Source organism: Malania oleifera, chromosome 13 (genome assembly GCF_029873635.1).
Source record: "Malania oleifera isolate guangnan ecotype guangnan chromosome 13, ASM2987363v1, whole genome shotgun sequence".
Taxonomy (NCBI): domain Eukaryota; kingdom Viridiplantae; phylum Streptophyta; class Magnoliopsida; order Santalales; family Ximeniaceae; genus Malania; species Malania oleifera.
In genome coordinates this window covers 21,849,051-21,870,967 of record NC_080429.1, presented here as the reverse complement: position 1 = coordinate 21,870,967, position 21,917 = coordinate 21,849,051, and the positions used below count along the sequence as shown (strand labels likewise).

The following is a 21,917-nucleotide window of genomic DNA, read 5'->3' as shown; positions in this document are numbered from 1 at the left end:
AATTTTCATTGTGTATATTTATCATGTATGAGCTTGTAACGCTTTTGTGTTGCTATACTGACATTCCTACACAGTTCTTTTTCAAGGCAACACTTCTTCAGCAAGTAAATGATCTATTAGTAGATATTAGGCATCACCTTTCAAAGGCTAATGAACTCGTTGATAAGTTGGAGTCCTCCATAAGACCCAAAATACAGGAACTTAATGAGCTGCAAGGAAAGATAAAAAATATGGAGCATGTGGAAGAAATTTCTCAACAGGTACAGCAGTTAAAAAAGAAACTTGCATGGGCATGGGTATATGACATTGACAGGCAGCTCCAGGAACAAAGTGGGATGATTGAGAAGCTGAAAGATCGTATACCTACTTGCCAAGCTAGAATTGATCGGCAACTCGTAAGTCATTGGAAATTGTTAAATATCTCACCTTAAATGCGATTTCATATGTTTTTAGTGCTTGAGGTATGTCGTACTTCTAGATTTATTCCTATGTTATAAAAATGCTCGTCAGTTTTTCTAAGTTTTCTGTAAAATATTTTCTGGCAAAATATTGATCAAGGGGCATTTATCATGAATTTCATTTGTTTTTATGGTAGTTTGAATATAATGACTTAATTTTTCAGTACTCAGTTGGGTGAAAGTTTTATGTTAATGATTTCTGGGCTGACTTGCTAATTTTTTTTATCGAATATTTTCCTATCCTTTGTGTCTTCTGCATTTAATTTGGCATGATCTAAACATAACAGGCAAAAGCTTGAACCTCATATGCATTTGGTGTTGTTTGCTGGTTTTGAGATGATCTTAGGCACTTGGCATGGATCTGGGTTTCTATACTTGTCATCATCATCTTCGTCGTCATCATCATTATCATCATGATTATTATTAGGGATGTGTCAAGTTCTCACCTAATTTTGCATGTGGTTGGGTGTTTTAAAGATTGTTTTTTAATTCAGTTTGTGCTAGGTGGTCACCCAGTGGTTAAGTGTGACTAGGATTAGACAAATTGCATATATAACACTCGTTTGAGATAAATCACATTTCATGAAGATAATAAAGGCCATCGTCAAGTGTCAACCTTGCTATAATGTTTTGACAACTAATGCAATTAGGGTTTTGGACTGGTAAAAAGGGCTGCTTGATTAACATAGTATACAGGCATGGGATTTCCTTTTAGTTTCAAAAGTTGTTGGATAATATGGGTTTGCATTTGGTTAATTCAGATGGAAAAGAAATGTGCTTGGATCATGGTAGAAGTGAGGCTAAGAAAGGTCAAGGGGAATTGGAGAATTTGCAATGCTATATTAACTATGACGGAAAGGATCTGAAAAGGTGTTTTCTTCTGTTATGCTGATTAGGTTGCAGTTGGTGGACAGTTATGTTTTGGGGTTGTTTTCTTTCTTTGTTTTTAGATTTATTTTTTGAGGACCCTAGTATTCATTTGCTTGTATTCTCTTCCTTTATTAATGTATATTATTTTTTTAATCTTAAAAAAATAATATTGAAATCCTAAATACTATAAAAGTTGTAACTGGAAAATCAACTCACAATATGCATGTGCTGTTTGTCGATATTCTGCATCTGCACTCAATTAAGCAATTGCAATCTGCTTCTTAATCTTATGAAATATGAGATTGCTTTTATTCTCTTATTTTCCTAACAAATTCTTTTTTTTTTAATCTAAAAAAGAAAGAATATGGAAATTCCAAATCATATAAAAGTTGTGACTGGATCAGCTATTCAGCTCAAAATATGCATGTGCTGTTTCTTGATATTCTGCATCTTCACTCGATTTAGTGATTACAATGTGCTTCTTGATATTGTGAAATATAAGATTGCCACCCCAAAAATACACAATTCCCAGTAGAGGCCTCCTATATGATGTATAACCAACTTAATCAACGTGTAACCTTCAAGAACAAAGTTTTAACTTGAAAATGTTCCTTGGCCTTATAAAAGGGGCATGGGGCTCCTTCTAAATGCCTTGGAATATGTGGAGTAGCCTTCGGATGTGCATAAATGGCTCCTCCATAAGGGGTGATTACACTAACCACAAAAAATATACCTAATCATGTGATGGCAAGACACCATTCTTCTAAAGTTTTTGGATCCTTTGTTAACTCCTCGCAAATGAGACATTGGAGTTTCAACTGGTTTTTCCCAAGAATATATTTCCTCTTCTGATAAACTGCTGCATTTTGGGGCGACCTTAATAACACAATAGTAGAAAGGTTCCCAGTTCCTTAATGTAAATTAGTTTGTAAAAATTGTTTAAGCTGTTGTATGCCTACAATATCATCACTGAGTTGAACCCTCGTCAGCATCAAGGTATTAAATTTCAATTTCGAAGCTCCAAAAGTACGGAAATTTTGATGTCAATTTCGACTTTGATTTGAAAAAAATTGTGGAAATTAGTAGTAAAACATGGAATTCTTTTATGAAACTTTAGTAATAGTTAATAGACATAATAATATAAGTTTTAGGACTAATATATTACAAGTTAAATACATTTATGTTGTATATGAGGTGGAAAAGTTGTAATATAATTTGTATCAAACATATTTATAAAATAATGTGCATTAAACATATTCTCAGTTAATACAAATGAAATTCATAAATCATTTAAATATTATTTATTATACAAACAATGATAACGTAGACATGAATGGTTAGATAAAATGTTGTTGTAAGTATATTTTTTCATATAATTTAAAAAGCCCTTGTTATAATCATTTTGTTTCAATAAAATAATAAAACAAATTAAGAGAGGAATTTCACTTTGCTCCTAAACCTCTCATTTGAATTCCGAGGAAATTTCATTTCATAGTTAAAATTTCGACAAGTTTCACTATAATTTCGAGATTTCGATAAATTTCAGATGATTTGTTGAAATTTTGACAGAAATTATGTAAAATAGAAATTGACTGCCATTTCGATTTCGAGGGTGATGGAAATTGGAGATTTGGACAGAAATTTCGACAATTTCATGGAAATTTAAGACCATGATCAGCATACACCACTGGAATTATGCATCCCCTGTTAGATGAAGTTGCTAAAACTAGAATGACTAGTTTGATTTTGCTGCAATGCAAATTCTGTAATTGTTAAAACGAACCTTCCTGACAAGGCACATGGTGATTTGCTCTCCTCAATTAATATACCTTTGTAGACTCCACTAGTCCCTCTAAGCAACAAACCCAAGAGGTTGTTGCATCTAATGTGGCACTGGAGATTAAGTTTCTAGAATGAGCATATAGTAGTTTGTGGGGACCACAGCCTTTGGAGAATATAACTTCCCCATGAAAAATAGTGAACAGGTAGAAAGAAGTTGACATCTCATGGTGTTTATGCATTTCTTTCACATCTATGGATATGATTTAGTAAATAGCGAGTTACTGAAAATTGTTGGGAAAAGGCAGAATACAATGATCCTCAACTCTTGTCATCCTTTTTTTTTATGAAGAAAAACAATATATAAGCAGTAAATCTTGGAAATCTTACTCTTTCCAGGATAAGTGTCCTTAACTTAATCCCAAACTGCCTTTGGCTTTGCTGTGGGCAAAAACATTAACTAGAACTGGCAGAATGGTACTTGCTCTCGGCTAAGTTTTAATTTGTTCACTTTGAATTTTTCAAACTATGAATAGTTAGTTCAAAACTAGTGAGCGCTGTTGAGACCTGAGAAGCTCCTGTAATAAGTGGTATTAAAGGGCTCGATTATGAGTGTTCACTATTCTTTTAAAGCCAATAGAAAGGTGTTGAATTTGGATAATTGGAATATGATTAAGTACACTTTTTTGATTTGCAGAAAGGTGCAATTCCTTTGTGGTGTTGGATAGTAAGGAATTGCAGTGGTTTTGAAACAGTTGATTTCATTCTTCGTTCTGGTCGGTCCTTTTGTTATAGTGAGGGTGCAAGGGTTTTGTTATTGAGAGTTGCAGGAGGATCCGTTAGTTTGAGGTTGCTTGTTAACAAGGGAACTGGTTCTTATGCCTTGAGAGGGTTAGAGAAAAAGGTTGAAGTTGCTCCATTTGAGTTCCAGAAGATGCAGAGGCATCAGGATGGTTGAAGCTACAGAAAACTGACAACCTTGAATGTGTCTATGAACAAGAGATGATCAAAAGAGGGGAGAAGGGGATGGATTTGTATTTTTATGATTGTAGATCAATGAATATCTGCAGGAGTGAAGTGTTGGAAGGGTTTGATTTGCACCAGCATTGGGATTTTCTTGTGAAAAAAATGGAAGGTTCCTGATTTGTGGAGTAGGAGATATGATTTTAGAGTTTCCTTGGTAACTTCGAATTTTAAAAATGGTTGGTGTTTACAGATATGGGCCTAAACAGGTTGGGCTTAAGGGTAGTGGCCTATCTTGCAGGGCATTAGACCTGTACAAAAATAGATCTGCTTCTTAAGTTAAATGAGCCTGGTTATGGGATGCTAAGCAAGAGCTAAGTAGTCTCTAGGAGAAAAGGAGTAGAATAAATTGGTGATGTAGGGAGAGAAGTGGGTATTTGGATGGATCATTTTGATCCAATTTGGAGGCCTATTTTGAAGAATAGGGTCAATGGTTTATTGGGTCCTAAACCCAAACGTACTTAGTTGTTTAATTATGCTTGTTGGGGGCTTGTTTGTGGTATTTCTTTGTTCTACTGGTAAGTTTATAATGTCATGTACTTTTAGGAGTTTATATATAATTTAATGTGAAGAAGCTTTCTTATAAATAGTGTGTGAAAGCCCTTTGAATTTGAGAAGTGAATGTGAGTTCCTCCTCCTACTCCTCTCTCCTCTCTACCCCTTCCTCTCTTCAATTTCTTCTAATCTCTCCCATGGCTGCGGATCCTTGATGCTGCCGCTGCATCATTTGGTATCTGAGCCCAACCACGATCTCAATTCTTCCGTTTCAGTTCTCCCATATTTCCCTTCCACTCCTCTTCTTCCCCCTCTTCTTCTCCCTACAGTTTTGTAACTTCCTGTCCCTCTCTGCTTCTGCTTCTTCTTCTTCTTCTTCTTCTTCCTTCTTCCTTCTTATTCTTATCCTTTGTTCTTCTTTCTTATCTTCTTTTCTCTTTGTTTCTCTTCCTTCATTCTCTCTTTGATTCTTCTCTGCCCTGAAATTTTAGTAAAAAGAAATTGAAGATCAGTTCTGAACAATTTCAAAAATTCCAGTTGTGTCCCATTTTTTGAAACCCTAGTTTCCAGACTAGATTTTACAACACCACCCACACCCACAAAAACAGACCTCCCAGGTCCCCCCTCCCCCACCCTCTCCCTGGAAATCCTAGCCCCTGATTTTTCTTTGCCATCAGATCATCAGAGGACCCCACACATGCCAGCTGAAAGAATTCCAGCCATTGGCCCTTCTTGAATCCCGAACTTCTGGAGATTTTCTTAACACACCACTACTATCATTGCATTACCAACTTAGGATCTACCTCTGCTTGGAGTTTTATTGCTGGTAACTCATACGCGCTACACACTGGCGATGCTGATTGAATTCCATCTTTCTGCATTCTCCAATTTCACAATAAATTCCTTCCAACCATGATATTTTGGGGTTCTTCCAAAATGTTTTGATCTGCAGCTTGGTATTTTTCCTACAAGTGTGATAATCTGATATGAAAGGCTAGAAAGTGAAGAATATGTGTACCATCAGCACTTTGGAGCGTGGATTTGTTGCTGCCTGCAATAAAAAAAAAATCAGATGCATCGCTGCATATGTGAGTTTCCTAGGTGAATTTGTTTAGTTTGTGGTTTGCAGGAATAGATTGAGCAACTTGTTTAAGGTCGTTGGTGACATATGATTGCATCCTGTTGACCAATGTTGAATTGTCCACAAAGGTGGAATTTTTATCTGGTAGGGTGCAAAACATGGAAAATTCCTTGGCGACTAGACCAATGCTTTGAATAGGCTAACAACTGAAGTTGCTGCCTTAGGTAAAAGGACCATGGAGTTTCCTACCAAACAAGATGGTGGAATATCTGCTGTCCTTCATACTTATGAGCAGTGTTTTAAAAGGCGAAGGCGTAAGGCGAGGCGTTTTACCCTCCGCGAGGCGAGGCGTAAGCCTTTCGGAACTGAATTTTTTAAACAATTAATAAATAAAAAAATTATATATATAGTATTAAAATGAGGAAAATGTTAGAATATTGGGAAAAAAAAATAGCATTCATAATTCTTAAGTATCATATGGGGCAATTTTAGGCTTTAGCTAACAAACTCAAACAATGCATGTTAAAGATAAGCCATAAGTTTTCAAAAAGAAGAAAAAATGCCTTACAACATCACAATGTCTCATCATCCAAGATTCTAATTTCAAAGATTCTAGTAAATCTTAATTAACAAAGTTCAGAGGGAACTATCAAGATCTTCATCAACGTCCTCATCTTCATCATAATAAATAGGAGTTCTTCCAGTAATAAGTTCCTCTCCCGCTTCAACATCATTGTCTTCCTCAGTTTTTTCCGATGTTGGTCCCTTGCCTTTGTCTTGAGTGCCTGCATATTCAATAAAGCTATAGGTTAGGAGTTAGGAGAAATGGAGAATTATAAATTAGTAGATTAAAAAATGACTATTGATATGTATGTACTCAAGTTCTCACAATAATCACTAAGTTTCCTTTTTCTAGAAAGATTAGAATGCGAGCTACTAGAAGCTTGTGTTGCTTGAGCATCATCTCCTTCAAGAGCTACCACGGGCAAAGCTCTAATAGCATCAACATCTAGGACATTTTCATCATCAACCCAAGAAGTATCTTTTGGGAGGATAGGTTCTTCCTTCTCTGTGATCCATTCATCATCTGAAGCTACTTCTGGCACCAATATTGGATCATAATTTTGTCTTCTTCTTATTGCTCTCTCCCTTAGTTTGGTGTTGTACCTGACGTACACTAGAGCATTCAATCTCTTGTGCTCTAATCTATTCCTCTTTTTAGTATGAATTTGCTAAAATGTGCTCCACTTCCTCTCACATCCACTATCACTACATGTCAGGCTAAGAACACGAATAGCAAAGTTCATCATTTATGGGGTCTTTGTCCCAAAATGCTTCCACCAATTAGCTACAAAATAAAAAAGAACATGTTTAAGTTCCAAGTTATAAGAAGAAACAAGGATAGAGTACTACTAATTAACTATTTTTTACTGAAATATTATTTTTACCTAGGCTTCTCAACATTCTGGAGTCAACAGCCACTCGAGTCCCAAAATCCCGTCGTGCATTATCAAACAAATCCAATTGGATGTCTACAGCTAGCCTCCCCTCATATGACAACATTCTATCCATGCATTCAAATAATCCTTTCTTCACTTCTTCACAATTAGAGAAGTTCTCCTTATAACGCAATTGGGGATTTAAATAATATCCTACTGCATGTAAATAGTGATGAAGTTGTGGAGTCCATCTATCATCTATTTTTCTCCATATTTTTTTTCATTTCGAGAAAAATTTGTAGCAATTTTTTCCTTTGTCGAATCCATCATCTCCTAGAGAAACCCCCAGGCTGGTCTTTCCTTGGAATCAACTTCCCTTAGAACACACACAAGAGGGACAACACTCTTGATAACATACGCCACGTGAGGCCAAAAATGTTGGTCAAATAAAATTATTGAGCAAGTCCTTATACCTTCATGCATTTTTGCATGTGTAGAATACACCACTTCTTTGAAGAGAACATAGATTGAAGGCCTCGCTTTTGTTTGTAAATGCTCTGAAGTGTCAAAAATGCAATAGCAAAGCGTGTCACTACAGGGCGGATGAGTTCTTTGTTGTTGGTGAAATGCTTCCTCATCATTGCAAGTACATAGGAATGATTATAAATAAATTTCACAACTTGCTTAGCCTTTAGGATTGTGCTTGCATGGATCTTCAATTTTGCAATAACCTCCAACATGAGATCCAAACAATGTGCAGCACATGGAGTCCAATAGAGCTTCGGCCTTTTTTCCATAAGCTTTTTTTCACCATTTATCATGTTTTTTGCATTATCAGTTATCACCTGCACAACATTCTCCTCACTAACTTCCTCAACCACCTCATCCATATGCTTAAGCAACAAATCACCATTTTTTATAGAATTAGAACAATGGATTTTAAAAACCACGTACCAGTAGGACTATTCACAAGAAAATTCATTAAGACCCTTGAACACCTATCAGTCCATCCATCAACCATGATAGAACATCCATATTCCTTCCAAGCTTTTTTGTGATCTTTCAACATGTAGATGTCTTTCACTTCATTTTAAGGATCCAAGCCCTCATATCATGCATAGATGGAGGCTTGAAACCTGGCCCATAATTAGTAATTCCATCCACCATAACATGCCAATATACGTCATCCATCAAATTAAATGGTAAAGCATTGTTGAACACACAACGGCCAACTTTCCTACACACTTCATTTCTTTCTTCCTTCTTCCATTTTGAGTTTAGAGTGGATTGTTTGGTCTGCGAAAATGAAAACATATCCATTGGACCTCTAATCCTAGGAGTATGACCACTTCCACTATTTTGATGCTCAAAATCTCCAACATTAGACCTAGCACTCTGACTCCCTCCTCTTGGACCCTGCCCAATCTCTTCAAGAAGTTCATTTCTTTTGCCCTTTCTCTTCTTGAAATTTTTCAAGAGCATTCTTGCACTCATCACTCACGTTTTGAGGGACTTTTGGACAAGGTTTCATTCCTTTCCTTGTACCAGCCAAATGATGTTTGAACCTTGTCACAGTCCCACCACAACATTGATCACAAAATTTACATCTAAAATATTTTTCTCCATCAACTTTTTTTTATTTATTTCCAAACAAAATCTTTTTTTTGCCCCTTGGAATCGGCTTCGCACATTTTAGCAAGTGCAGCAAGATTTAATTTAAACAATTAAAATATGAAACAAAAACAAAACCTGAGACGAACTCAGACCCGTCGGACAGACTTCAAAAGACAGCCAAATGATGCTTCTAGAGAGAGAGAGAGTAGAGGCTTCGAGAGAGGGAGCAGATGGGACTAACTTCGAAAGACAGCCAAATGATGCTTTGAGAGAGAGAGAGAGAGAGAGAGAGCATAGGCTTCTTCGAGGCTTCAAAAGGGAGCAGAGGCTTCGTCGAGCTTTGTCCAGGCTTCAAAAGAGAGAGTAAAGGCTTCACCGAGTCCTCGAAACAGAGAAAAGAGGCTTTGAGAGACAGCAGAGGCTTCGTCGAGTCCTCGAAAGAGAGAGCAGAGGCTTCGAGAGGGGGCAGATGCTTTGTCAAGCTTTGTCCAGGCTTCGAAGAGAGCGAAGGCTTCGTTAGGCTTCAGCGACAGAGCAGAGGAGAAAAGCTTCGGCTTCGCCAACAGAACAGTGGAGAAAAGCTTCGCGGGAGAGACAGAGAGAATAGGGTTTAGTGTGTTTTGGGTTTGAACTCGTAAAATTGTGTTTTAAACCCAAGAATATCGAAAGGCGTACGACTTTCATATGAGGCGTAAAAAGGCGTTGTTTTTTGGCTGAGGCGTATGCTCTGTTGGCTGAGGCGTACGCATTCGTGGAGTTTCGCTTTTGCACATACGCCTTGGTGCATTTTCCACCCAAAACGCCCTGAGGCCCAGAAAACGCCTTTCAAAACACTGCTTATGAGTTGTGTGAAGGCTGAAATAATCATTTAAGTAGGGAATTACACTAGAAGTCTCAGATTTTAATGGTGATGGTTCTCCTTATGAATTTGATGATTGGGTGTATTCTTTGGAGTACTATTTCGTGTGGTTTGACATGAATAAGGCTAGAAAGTTGAAGTTGGCTGAATCAAAATTGAAGGGAACTGCTTGAATTTGGTGGATTAAACAATAAGAGATCTTTACAAGAAGGAGATTTGGTGAGATTACAATGTGGGATTAGATGAATCAAGCTTTGCAGGAGCAATTTGTGCCTCCCAATTATCAGCAACGTGTTCTTCTCCAACTCAATGATGCAGGAGCAACATCAAGGATCTATAGCCATGGGAGAGATTAGAAGAAATTGAAGAGAGGAAGGAAGGGGTAGGAAGGATATAAAAGATGCAAGGGGAACTCACGCTCACTTCTCAAATTCAAATTGCTTACAACATGGCTCTCACACTATTTATAAGGAAGCCTCTTCATATGAAATTATACATAATCCCCCAACATACATGATCCTAATACAAGCAAACTACACATATAATTGAACAACTAACTAACTAAGTACATTTGGGTTTAGGATCCAACCCTTTTCTTCTACATAAGCCTCCAAATTGGGTCAAAATGATCCATCCAAATACCTGCTTCTTGTCCAAAATTAGTTGGTTAATGGGTTGGGTTCTTCCTTGGGGTCAAGGAGCCATGTGGGTGGGCTTGACCCTAGATTGGCTTTGAGTGACTAAGATGAAGGGGATGATATGGCAATGGAGGTTATCTAGAATATGATGCAGTACTTGCAAGGTGGTTTTAGGTGCATCATTTGGGGGAACAATCTAGATAAAAAACTGTACCTAAATTCACGATTTGGTTTCGAAGGGGGTTATGGCTGATTTTGCTCTAGGTGGTCAAACAGATTCTTATGGTGCATGGCCTATTGTTTTGGCAGTTAGTACTTTCTTCTTTGTCCTTTGCTCCGAGAGGAATGAAGTAGTTTGCTTAGGAGCCAGAGCTTGGGGAGTATTCAAACTTGAGTGATGATATGGGGCATCCATGCGAGTTAGACAAGGGATTATTGGACGAGTTGATGGCAAAAAATGTGTTGGAGACTTTTTTCCACCTGCATGGCCAAAATTTGTGGGGACCACAAGTTGTACAGTGAGATCGGGTGAATGTTCGTTATTTGGGCAACATGAAACGGGGATAATGTTCCTAGGAGATCCTTTGAAGAAGAACAAGTTAGTGTTTTCCATTTTGAAGAGCACAAGTTACCAACTAGGCAATTTAATTAGAGAGGGGTCTTTGACCATGTTCCCTCCTATGAGTGTTGTCCCAATGATATCATGATTGAGTATGCTTTGGCTAGAGATTCAGGTAGTGCCATATATGAGCCTACTTTGGAGGAACAAGGGGGCTTGATTTCCCAAAAAGGTATCATATCCACTCCTAATTTGCCAAAAAATTACTGGTATTCCTTTGTGCAAAGACGGGAATCTAATGAGGGAGGAGTTATTTCCGTAAGTCCACTAGGGGTGAGAGAGACAACCATGTTCCTTAAAATCTCCTTGAATGATTGATATTCAGTTAGTGAGTCCTTTAGGGCAAGACTTGAAAGTGGTTGACATATTGGGTGATACAAGCAAGAAGGTTAGCAAAGGTAAGGAGAAGAAGAAATGGGATGATGTCTTGGATAATGACTGTAAAGTCCTTTGTGAGTTTGATTGTGATGGGGGGCGGCTTTTGGATGAGAGTCAAGAAAATATGGATTTTTTTTTTCTCTTATATGATTATTTGGGGATTTGTCGTATATTCTACCATTTTGAATGGAAGGATAGTGGGGATTCCATTTTTGAGAATGCGGGAATAGATAATGAGCAGCATTGCAATGATGAAGTTTTGCCCACCCTTGTGGAGGGAGATTAATGGGAAGGATGTAGAAACTCATTCATTTTTGGTTAAGATGGGCTTGTGACTGTCTAATTATAAAGGAAATGAAATTCATCTTGATGGTGAAGGCGAGGAGGGGACAAATAGAATTAGAAAATTTGGAGTGCTCTTTAAACTATGATGAAGAGGGTCTGAAGAGGAAACTTGGTTAAATTTGTTCCTATCCTCACCTAGGTTGTAATCGCTCATTCATTCTTTCTTAATACATGCTTTTTTCTAATAAAAAAAAGTTTTTGTTACTCATAAGATATATGAGTGAGAAAAAAAAAGAAGGTGCAAAAAAATTGTATGTTACCTCTATTAACTGTTTCTTCTTTGTTTTTTTTTTCTTTGGTCTTTGGGGGGGGGGGGGGGTAAAGTAGTTGAATTATAAGGATTATTAGTTGGAATGGGAGGAGCTTTGCGAATGTGACTAGGGGGGCAAATTAAGGAAGTTTTGAAAATAAGTTCTCTTGATGCTTGTCTTCCTTAAGAAATAAATCTTGAAAGTGTAGATGGGAAATGGGGAGGGGGTTTGCTAAGAGTATATGGGAGGATAGGTGTAAGGAGTGTGTGATGCTCTACTTCTAACGTTGACGTTCTTCTAGGCTTTTTCCCTATCTATTTTATTGGAAGTTAGAGATAGGGGTTAGTGGTGATTTATGCTGTCTATGGATTGAAAGTTTTTTCGATGGATGATGTTTTATTCTCTTTGTTCGCGGGTGGGGAGAGAGTAGTTGCTAGTCATTTAGGTAGGTTCTTAGTGGGAAGATAAGTTTCCCAATCCCTCTTCGATTTTCTTGGCAAGATTAGTACTAGATCATTTTCCTATATTGTTAAGTCTAGCAAGGTTAAGTAGGGCCATACTCTCATTACTCCATTTAGGTCTAATAAAGCTGATTTGGTCATCAATCTTTTTATTCTCTTTTTACGAATGAATGGGGATTTTGAGAGGGGTTGGGAAGTATTTAGATTCATGAAAAAGCTTAAGCATCTTAAAGAGGTGTTCAAGAAGTGGAATATTGAAGTTTTTGGGGATATTAGGGCTAAGTAGATGAGGACTCTAGATAAGTCAAATTTGTTGGATAGGAAAGAGGAAGTGGGGAGCATTTTGGAGTGTGAGGCAATTAAGAAGGTGCCACTGAAAAATGAGTTAAGTGGAGCTTGTCTTTAGGGGAGGCGAGGAGTTAGAGGTAGAGGAAAAAGAGGGGAGTTGTGTTTAATTTGGATTTGAGGAGGCTTAGAGTCGAGTTAATTGGTTTATCTTCTTGATAAAGTCTTTGATAGGAAAATGTCTGGTGAGAGGTGGCAAATTTGTACGTGGGGGTGCTTGTCTAATGCTTCTTTTTTAGCCATTATTAGTGGAGAACCTAAGTCGTGTAGGGCTTTGAGGATGTTAGAAAAAGGGATCCATTTTCTCCTTTTTCGTTTGTTGAGTAGATTAGTGGGTAGAACTGTGTATAAAGGGTTTGAGGGAGAAATTGGGAATGGGACTGAGGGTTTTGTGGTGTCTCATCTTCATTTTGTAGATACTTTATTGTTTTTTGGGACATTATAGGGAGTCTTTTTTGAATGCTGTTACTATTTCACAACTTTTTAAAGCTGGTTTATGGATTAAAATTAAATTTAGTGAACAGTGGATCACACATATTAATCGAAGTGATGCTAGATCTTTGGATTTGGCTTCTTTAGTTGGGTTTGGTATCTTGGATTTGCTTTTGACTTATTTAGGGGTTTCTTTGGGTGGTAATTCTAGGCATGTTGGTTTTTGGGCTCATTATTGGAGAAGGTGTCTTAAGCGTTTGGATGGGTGGAAGGGTGCTCTATTTTATCTTGGTGGTTTTGTCAACCTAATTTAGGCATGTAGTATCTCTTGTTATTTCTTCTCTAGTTTTAGAATTCAAAGGATAGTTAGGAATATTTTGAGAATCATGATACATTTGATTTAGTTTGGGGTTAAGAAGAGGAAGGACGATTTGGTTAGTTGGAAGATTGCTTGTAGGTTTAAGAAAAAAGGGGGCGAGGGTTGGGTTTTGGCAAGTTGGTGTCTTAAAACATTAATGTCCTTGGCAGTTTCCCTTAGAGGAGAATTCGTTTTGGCACATTTATTAACGGTATATCTGGTGTGTAGTTAAATGGGCTGATGCAAATATGTCCTTGGAGGTTTATTTCACAAATTTATTTTCTCTTTATCCTTTATATCAAATTTGTTGCCGTAATGGTTTTTGCATTTGTTTTTCAGAAGACATTTAGGTGGATGATTTTGTGCTTTTCATTTCTTTTCCTCGTCTATATTGGCTCTCCACATTGCACAATAGAGTTATTTCTTCTCTTTTGATCTCTGATGGGGTTAAGTTCTCCAGGGATTTCCTATTTCATAGGTCTTTTATTGATAGGGAGGCGGATGAACTCTTTTTATTGTTGTATTTGTTGGAAGGTTGTCGTCCTTCCTATAGGAGGGACTTACAAAGGGATTTACAATCATGTGTTCTAGATTCATTCGAGGGTTATCCTTGTAGTTCTTTTTTTGAGCATTTGATTTGTAAAACATGTCTCTTTTTGCTTTATCATAGTATCTGGAAGGCTAAAATTCCCTCTAAGATTAAGGCTTTTATTTTTTTGGTTGTTCTTAATTGATTTAACAGCAACAATCCGTTGTAAAGCACAAGGCCTTCTAGGGCTTTATCTCTGGATGTGCGTGTATCTATGTTTTGTCAGCTTAGAATTTGCTTCTCATTGTTCTTGCATTATTCTTTCTTATGGAGAGTTTGGAATAAGTAGTTTGGTTTATTTTTGTTTGTGAGAGCTTGGTGTGGCCGGAATTGGTGGAGGAATTTTTGGTTATTTCTTTTATAGTATTTACTAGGTGTAGAGATGGCTCGACCTTGTTGCGGTGTGAGTTTTTTGCTCTTCTATGGTGTATTTGGTTGGAATGAAATGCTCATATCTTTACGGGGAAGAAGATGGTGTAGTCTATGCTCAGGGATAAGATTAATATATGGTTTCACTGTAGAATTTTGTAGGTTGTTTTAAAGGGTGGTGTTTTTAGATCTACTGCATGACTAGCCGTGATGTAGAACGGTTCTAAGTAGCCCTAGTCCTACGGTTGACTCTCTTTGTAGCGCACACACAATATCACAATCTATGGGAAGAATTGAATTAACCAAGCATGAACATCACAAACCTATTCTAATGATTACAAGTTGTTGAGATTTTGAAAACGTATATGATTTGGTTTAAAAGCCCTTAGTTGATCATTCATTCAAGTAATCAAGTTCACTTTTAAAGATACTATATTAGAAGTCTTAGATTATGAGTCCTAGTGTACAAATCAAATATCCCTAAACATGGTACTAAAATGCATGTTCATGTTAAAAATATAGGAAGGGTCAAAGAGAATGAACAAGGTTTTTCAATAAAGGATTTAGGTAGAGTTTCAAGGATTGCAAGGTACTTTTAGGGGCTGTTTAAGATGGTCACAAGCGAGGAATTGAAACGAGCTTACCCAAAGGTTCGGAATATCAAACACCAAGACACACGAGTACTCGATCGCACCACGAAAAAGCTTGTTGATCCTTAGGAATCTTGAGACAAGAATGAAACTTGAGGAAGGTTGTGTCTATGTGCTATGAAAGAGGAGTGGGCGTGTAGTGTTGATGACGATGTTGATGTTGTCGTGGTTTCTCACCACCCAATCTCCGGGGAGACGGAACGTAGCCTCACACTACTCACTCACAAGGAGATGAACAAGATTCACAGTTCAAGCAAAGGCTTCCTTTTTTTAATTGATAATGCAATGATCCCTTTTACAATACAAGTGATGACATATTTATAGCCTTACATGCACATGACTTGCGCATGGCTTCTTAAAAGATTAAAGAAAATACGAAAGTAAAATAAGACATTTAAAACATAGGTAATGAGGTTCCTAGGAAATAGTTTGTCATAGTAAATAGGTGTCTAGGAACTAGAATAATTATGATAGTGGAGTCTAGGAACTTAAAATGAAATAAATGCTTCTTGAAAAACCAAGACTCTTTGACTTGCAAGTTGTCATCCTCTTTCCAAGCTAGCTTCCAAGAGAAGTTTCAATTGCTGCAAATAAAGTTCACATCCAATGGTGGACTTCGGGTGGTCATCCATGTGTCACAATATCTGCGAAAGATATTCGAGGTGCATGTTGATCCCCATCAGGCCGGCTATGCTATTTTCATGTAACTTTTTTTCTTGTCCTCTATTCTTCATAGAAGGTTTTCTTGTGCTCTTTTTTGTACATTTATTTTTATTTAATGAAATTTATTCTTTTTCTACAACAAAAAAATAGCTCACTTTGATCTATGGCTTTTGTACTGCAAAGCAAAATCTGAATATATTTAGCTTTATGGCTGTTATCTGAATCTTAGTGTCTTATATGCATGACACAAAATCTCTCTAAAAATTGCTCCATTTCCCTTCGTTTTGTCTCTAATTTTCTATGCTTGTTTTTTTAGGTTTTACTTCTCCTTGTATGTATAAGATTTAATAGATTTTCTTTCTTCTTTTGTGTATGGCATTTATTGTATTTCAATTTTGCAGGCCAAGGCAGGTGAGTTGAAGGAACAGTTTAGCATAAAGAAAGCCCAAATTGCTCATATGTTGGAAAGGACAACTGAAGTGAGGAGAATGAAGGAGGAGTTGGAACAGAGTTTTTCCTTGGTATGTTAGTGATTGTGTATCTATTTACTTAAAAGAACAGAGAATGGCAGCTATAACATTATGTCAGGTAGGGAAGTTTAGCTGAGACCCTTTACAGCTCACTTGTGTTCTTTTTCTCTGTTTTGCTTTTCTTTGAAAATAAAGTAACTGATTAAGTAGTGCGTGACTGCCTATACTAAAATATAAGCATTTCCTAGTTTATGCCCATTTCTTTTATGGAGTTGTTTCTCTCAATTTTGCGGGTTAGTGCAAAGGAAGGACCGCAAAGTTTTATGGAACTGCTTGCCTGCTATGGTGTGCGGTGGTTGGAGAGGAATTGAAGATCTTTAGGGATGCTTCTTTTCCTATTCATTTTTTTTGCTGCACTTTTGTTTTCTGTTGCTGGTGATTTTCCATTAGTTCCTTTTGATTCATATTCAGAATGATTGAAGTGCTTTGATCTATTGGCTTTGGAACTTTATCGTATATTATTTTTTTCCTGATTTACTGTGTTTATTTTATTTTTATTTTTTGTTTTCTGTGGTTGGAGTTGAATGAGGTTGGAGTTCTCATCCTCTGTCTTGTGTGTTCCTTCTTTATCTTTGAATAAATCCTTATATGCATACAATGGGATGCATAGTGCATTTCAGTTTTATCTATCAATTGTCTGAAAAAATAATGTTATTATGAGGTACGTAGAGAGGCATAATTTTGTTGGGGAGAAATGCTTGAATTTTTAAGGTTATTGCTGCTTCGCATGATTTGGAGCGAAATATTTTTCTTGAACTGCTTTGGTGCTCTGCAAATTGCTTTTTAAAGGCATCCTTTTAATGGTTATGCAGCATTGTGTTATTAGTGTTGTTTTTTGGTAATTGTTTCTTTTTTGTTTTGTTGTTTCCTTGAGTGTTTGGAGGATGAACTTTCAGAGCAACTTGTCTTCATGTATAGTCCAAACACGAATCCAAACACTTTCTCTCTCCACCCCCAGGCCTGCGTGGGATGTGCATCTGTGTAAATGTTGTTTTGGTAGACAGGCCTCAGGTGGCTGCCTCTCATACTACCAATTGTGTGGGCGGATCATCATCGCCCCTTAATCCTGGCTATTTTGTGCTGCCTCTTTTTTCTATTGTGTGGTTTTTGTAAATTAGCCACGGAAATTTATTGATACCATACAGTTACAAACTTGAAGCATCACTGATTATGTATTCATTTATTAGGCCAAAAAAGAGAGGCTTGAGATAGAAGAAGAGCATAGCCGCAAACATAATGTCATCCAGAAGATGGTGAAGCAAATTGGGTTGCTCGAGCAACAGATTCATGATATTCAAGACCAACATCTTAAAAACACTCAGGTTCTTTTGCTTGAAAGAAGATAGTAGTATTGTGTCATTTCTTTTTCTTCTTTCTTTTTAAAATCGTTCCAAGCCCTTCTTTCTGATTTAATTCTAGCTTTACATTTCAATATGTGTATATATATATATATATATATTGTGCCATTTATGTTTGCTCTCTCTTTAGTTTGTTTTCCCTTTGGCAAGATATAATACAAGATGTCTAAAATAAAAACCTACTGATTAAATATTAAGTAAAGAAGAGAAGGAAAAGGTAAAACAAATATTCTGCATGATTTTAGTATGAAAAGTGTCAGTTATTAGAAGAGCTTAATGGGGGCATGATGAAGAGATGACAATCCACGTATGGGTTTATCATCTACATTGATAAGTGATCTATGGACGTGCACCTGCCTAATAACAATATATGTTCATGCATGCTTTTGCATCTTTGTCTCTGTGTGTGTGTGTGTGTGTGATTTTTTTCTTTATTTTTTTTTTTGGGGGAGGGGGTGGTGGGGTGGGTTTGCTGTGCATGCGTGCTTGCACATGGTTGCATGTCCTATAGAAGGGCCAGTGGCAAACGGTGTTGTTTCATCTCAACAAGTTACATTAAGTAAAGTCATCTTTCTATAAAGGGAACCGGGGTAGATTTTAGGGATATATCTAATTTGCATCTACAAGGTGAATAGGGTGAACTTTTAGGGATTTATCTACTTTGTGTTTACAGTGTGTGGAAGATATAATCCTCCTGTTCGTTTAATTTGAGAATTTTGTTTAATTATTTAACAATCTTGTATATTTTTGGTGTTGGATTTGAAGATTAATTTGACCAAAAGTGGAGTGGTGGGTTTTATAGTAGACTGGGGCACTCACATTTTGCTAGGTCCAAGGTGGCAAGGTGTGGTTTCTTGAGTTTGCCTTTTACGTACAAGGGCCATGGTTTCTTGAGTTTGCCTATTACATACAAGTGTGGTCTTTTAGGAGGTAATCAAAACAACTTCATTTTGGGACCTGAGATTTGGGTTTTTGGGGGTGGGGGGAAGGGGGATCCACATTAAGAGTGCTAATTACTCTCAAACTTTTGTCCATTCTATACTGTTGTATTATTTGGTCCCTTTTTGGACTCCTGTGTATGCAGCTTGTAAGTTAGACAAGTTAGTGAGGGACCTTTTTGTCAGGGGTGGAGGATAGGAGTACAGATCTTTTGAGTTGGATGCTGCATCTCAACACTGAGGGTTTTCCCATCTGCCCCTGAGGAAAATTGTCTCTCTCTATAAGCAAGGGTATAATGTCTTTTGCCTTTGTATCTGCTAGCTATGCATCTGCCTCCTTTTGACAGTCATTGTTGCAATGATATGCAATATTGGATTAAATTGGATCTGTGATGCCTCCAGATTCTGACATACAAGCTGATCCATGGGATTTCCATTTCTATAATGCAAGATAATTTTACCTTTCTATATATTTCTATGATTTGATTTTCTGTAAATTTTTTCCTGTTGCGATGTGAAGTTTTCTGTTAATATTTTTCTGGGATATGCAGGAGGGATGTAAATTTCCTGCAAATTTTCTATGATCTGCAAGTGGCATGTGATTTTTGTGCAAATTTTGCGAGAGGATGTGAATTTTCTGCTAAAATTTATCTGAGATTTGCTGGACAATTGGATAATTTTTCCTGCATGCATGATTTGGATAATTTTTCATATGTGCAGATTCAGATGGATAAACAACAAACAATCTCAAACTATTTTGTGTTTAGAGATTCACAAATTCTAAAACTGATTCAGATTTCAGAATTAAAAACTTGATTTTATCAAAAGGCACATTTGAATGCAATCATTAATATAATCAGTATTATTGATTTGCTTTGCAGAAAGCCAATGAACCACACTTTCTCCTGATGTGTTATCAGGCATTGGGACCTGTCACCTGTTCTCATTATTCTTTTATGCAATATGTAGAATAATATTTATTTATTTATTGTGAGTGCTGGGTTTGTCCATTTTCTTTGGGTAGACTATTTGTTCTTCATTTTCCGGGTTTTAAGAGATGAAAGCTCTTTGAAAGTGTATGGTTTTTGTGATGATTTGGTGTTCTTATTTGGGGCATAATGCTAGAATCTTCAAGAGTCTGGTGGAGAATGCATCCTCCAAACACTCCCATCTTGATTACTCTTCCTACCTTGGTTTGACGTAGGGTGGTCTGTCTTGCATCAGTTTGGTGCTTTGTGATTTGCTTCTTCAGAGGTGTTTCTTTGATTGACTTACAGAGAGGCTAGGTTGCTTTGCTTATCAGCCTTGGTTGTTGTTGGCCTCAATTTTATTTTCGTTTTTTTTTTCCTGTTTTCTAGGAGGATGCTTTATCCTCCTTCTGTATCTTTCTTCTTTCTCCCTTAATGAATTTTTTTGTTTATCCAAAAAGGCTACCTGAGGATTTAATTTTGAATTTCCCATCATGCATGTTAACTGGAGGAGAAGATAATCCTAGTTGTTGGTGTTTGCCTAGTACTGGATGCTTCAAAAAGAATTATTTGATTGGGATGTTTTTCTTTTCTTGGTTATTTGATTTGATTGGATTACCGTTAGTCTTGATGAGCAAAGCTTTAACAAAGTGTTTGTTGGTTTAAACTTTAAACATTGAGCAACATATTGCATGACCATCATTGGTTATTCATTTTCGATTTTGATGGAAATTCGATTGTGGATTTCAATTTGAAAAAATGGACATTAATAGAACATGAAAATTTTGAAACTTGGAAATAAAACAATAATGTATCAAGGGGAACCTAGGTACTACAGTAAATCAGGTTTGAGGTGTGAAAACAGCCTCTTGCAAAAATGCAAGGTAAGGCTGTGGCCACTGTGCACTATAGACCCATCGTGGTTTGGCCCTCCCCCAAACTCCGCATATGTGGGAGCTTTGTGCACCGGGCTGTCTTTTTTTTTTTTTTTTTCGGAATTAAGACAATAATGTTAATTTTTGGATTGAAATATTACAAATAATTTGTTGAAATAATCATTACAAGTTTGGGATGTGAAAAATTGTGGACAGTGATTGTACTAAATATGAGGAATGTTAAAAGGGGCAGGAAAAGTAGCTGGAGGGAGGAAGTATTACATAGTGAAGCGGGGTGCAGTTTGTTCCCAGATTGCTTTTTTTTTTTTTTTGTGGTTTGGGGGGGGGGGGGGGGGGGGGAGGGAGAGCATGTGTGTTTAGAGAAGATGGGAACCCCCAATAAGGCATTGATTGGGGGTTAGAGGATATTTGTGTCGAGATTAAATGTGTGTATTTACCCCGGGGGGGGGGGGGGGGGGGGGGGGGGTGCTCCAGGAAAGTGAGAGTGTTGTCGGGAGTGGGTCTTTTGAAGGGGAGCATAAAGGCAGAGGGTGACTTCTACCTTTTTGTTGACTTTGTCATGGTGAATGGGAATATAATTTTTTTTTTCTTTTACATGACATTTGGTGTGGAACTTTAGCTTTGAATAATTTTATCGAAGTTATTTCAGATTGTTGTGGATAGAGGTGCCTTGGTGCCTGACTTCATTAGTTTCATATCAGATGGAGTGATTTGGTCTCTTTCATTACCCCAAAGCATTCAAGATTAGAAATTTGGTCTCAGGTGGTGTCTGTAGAAGATTTGTTGGCTATCCATTTTCAGGTTTGGAAGGGGTAAGGATGCTTCGGCCTTGTGGAGGTGTGCAATTTTGCAGTTTTGTGAAGGATTTGGTTGGACGGAATTCTTGTATTTTTGCGAGGAAGATGTCTCTGGTTATGCTTTGGCATAAGATTCAATATTTGGACTCCTTGTGGGTTTTTGTAGCTGGGTGTTTTAAAGGTTTTTGTTTTCTGATTTTTTTTTTTTTTTTTTGAAATAAAAGAAGACATTGAGAAAGATAATGTACAATCAGAGTGAGGATACTAAATGCTTTAAAAGAAATGGTTTTTGTTTTCTGATTTACAGTGTGATTGGTTGGCTGTGCTGTTCTGATTTATTTTAATTTTTCCTTGTATAACTTATGCTTTTGTGGTATTTCTAAATAAAATCTTCTTTTTCAATATGAAAAATATTAGGAATTTGGGCATATGGAGAGTTCTTGTCCACGCTTTGCATTGTAGGGATACAAGGGGCTTTCTAGGACGGGATGATTTGAATGAAAGTGAAGGATGGTGTATGAGTAAATTCTGCGTTGAATCTTTTTCTGCTATATGGGGTAAGAGAGCTTTTTTTTTTTCCATGGAAAGTTGTGTGGCAATTTAAGGATCAGAAAATGTAACCATCTTTGTTTGGATAGCTGCTTGGGAAGCTATTTTGACTTGGGAGATGTTTTGGAGGGTTAAACAGAATATTGGTTACCTGGTACTTTATGT

The 21,917-nt window shown here is 37.0% G+C and overlaps 1 protein-coding gene across 2 annotated transcripts in view; it reads left to right on the top strand.

Moving 5' to 3' along the window:
- LOC131146872 (structural maintenance of chromosomes protein 6B-like) overlaps positions 1–21,917 on the top strand; it is a 108,265-nt gene that overhangs the window by 26,857 nt on the left and 59,491 nt on the right. For both annotated transcript variants that reach the window (XM_058096704.1, XM_058096705.1), the window contains 3 exons: positions 75–395; positions 16,118–16,237; positions 17,434–17,568. In XM_058096704.1, coding sequence (XP_057952687.1) covers positions 75–395; positions 16,118–16,237; positions 17,434–17,568 — 576 coding nt within the window. The remainder of the gene's footprint in view (positions 1–74; positions 396–16,117; positions 16,238–17,433; positions 17,569–21,917) is intronic.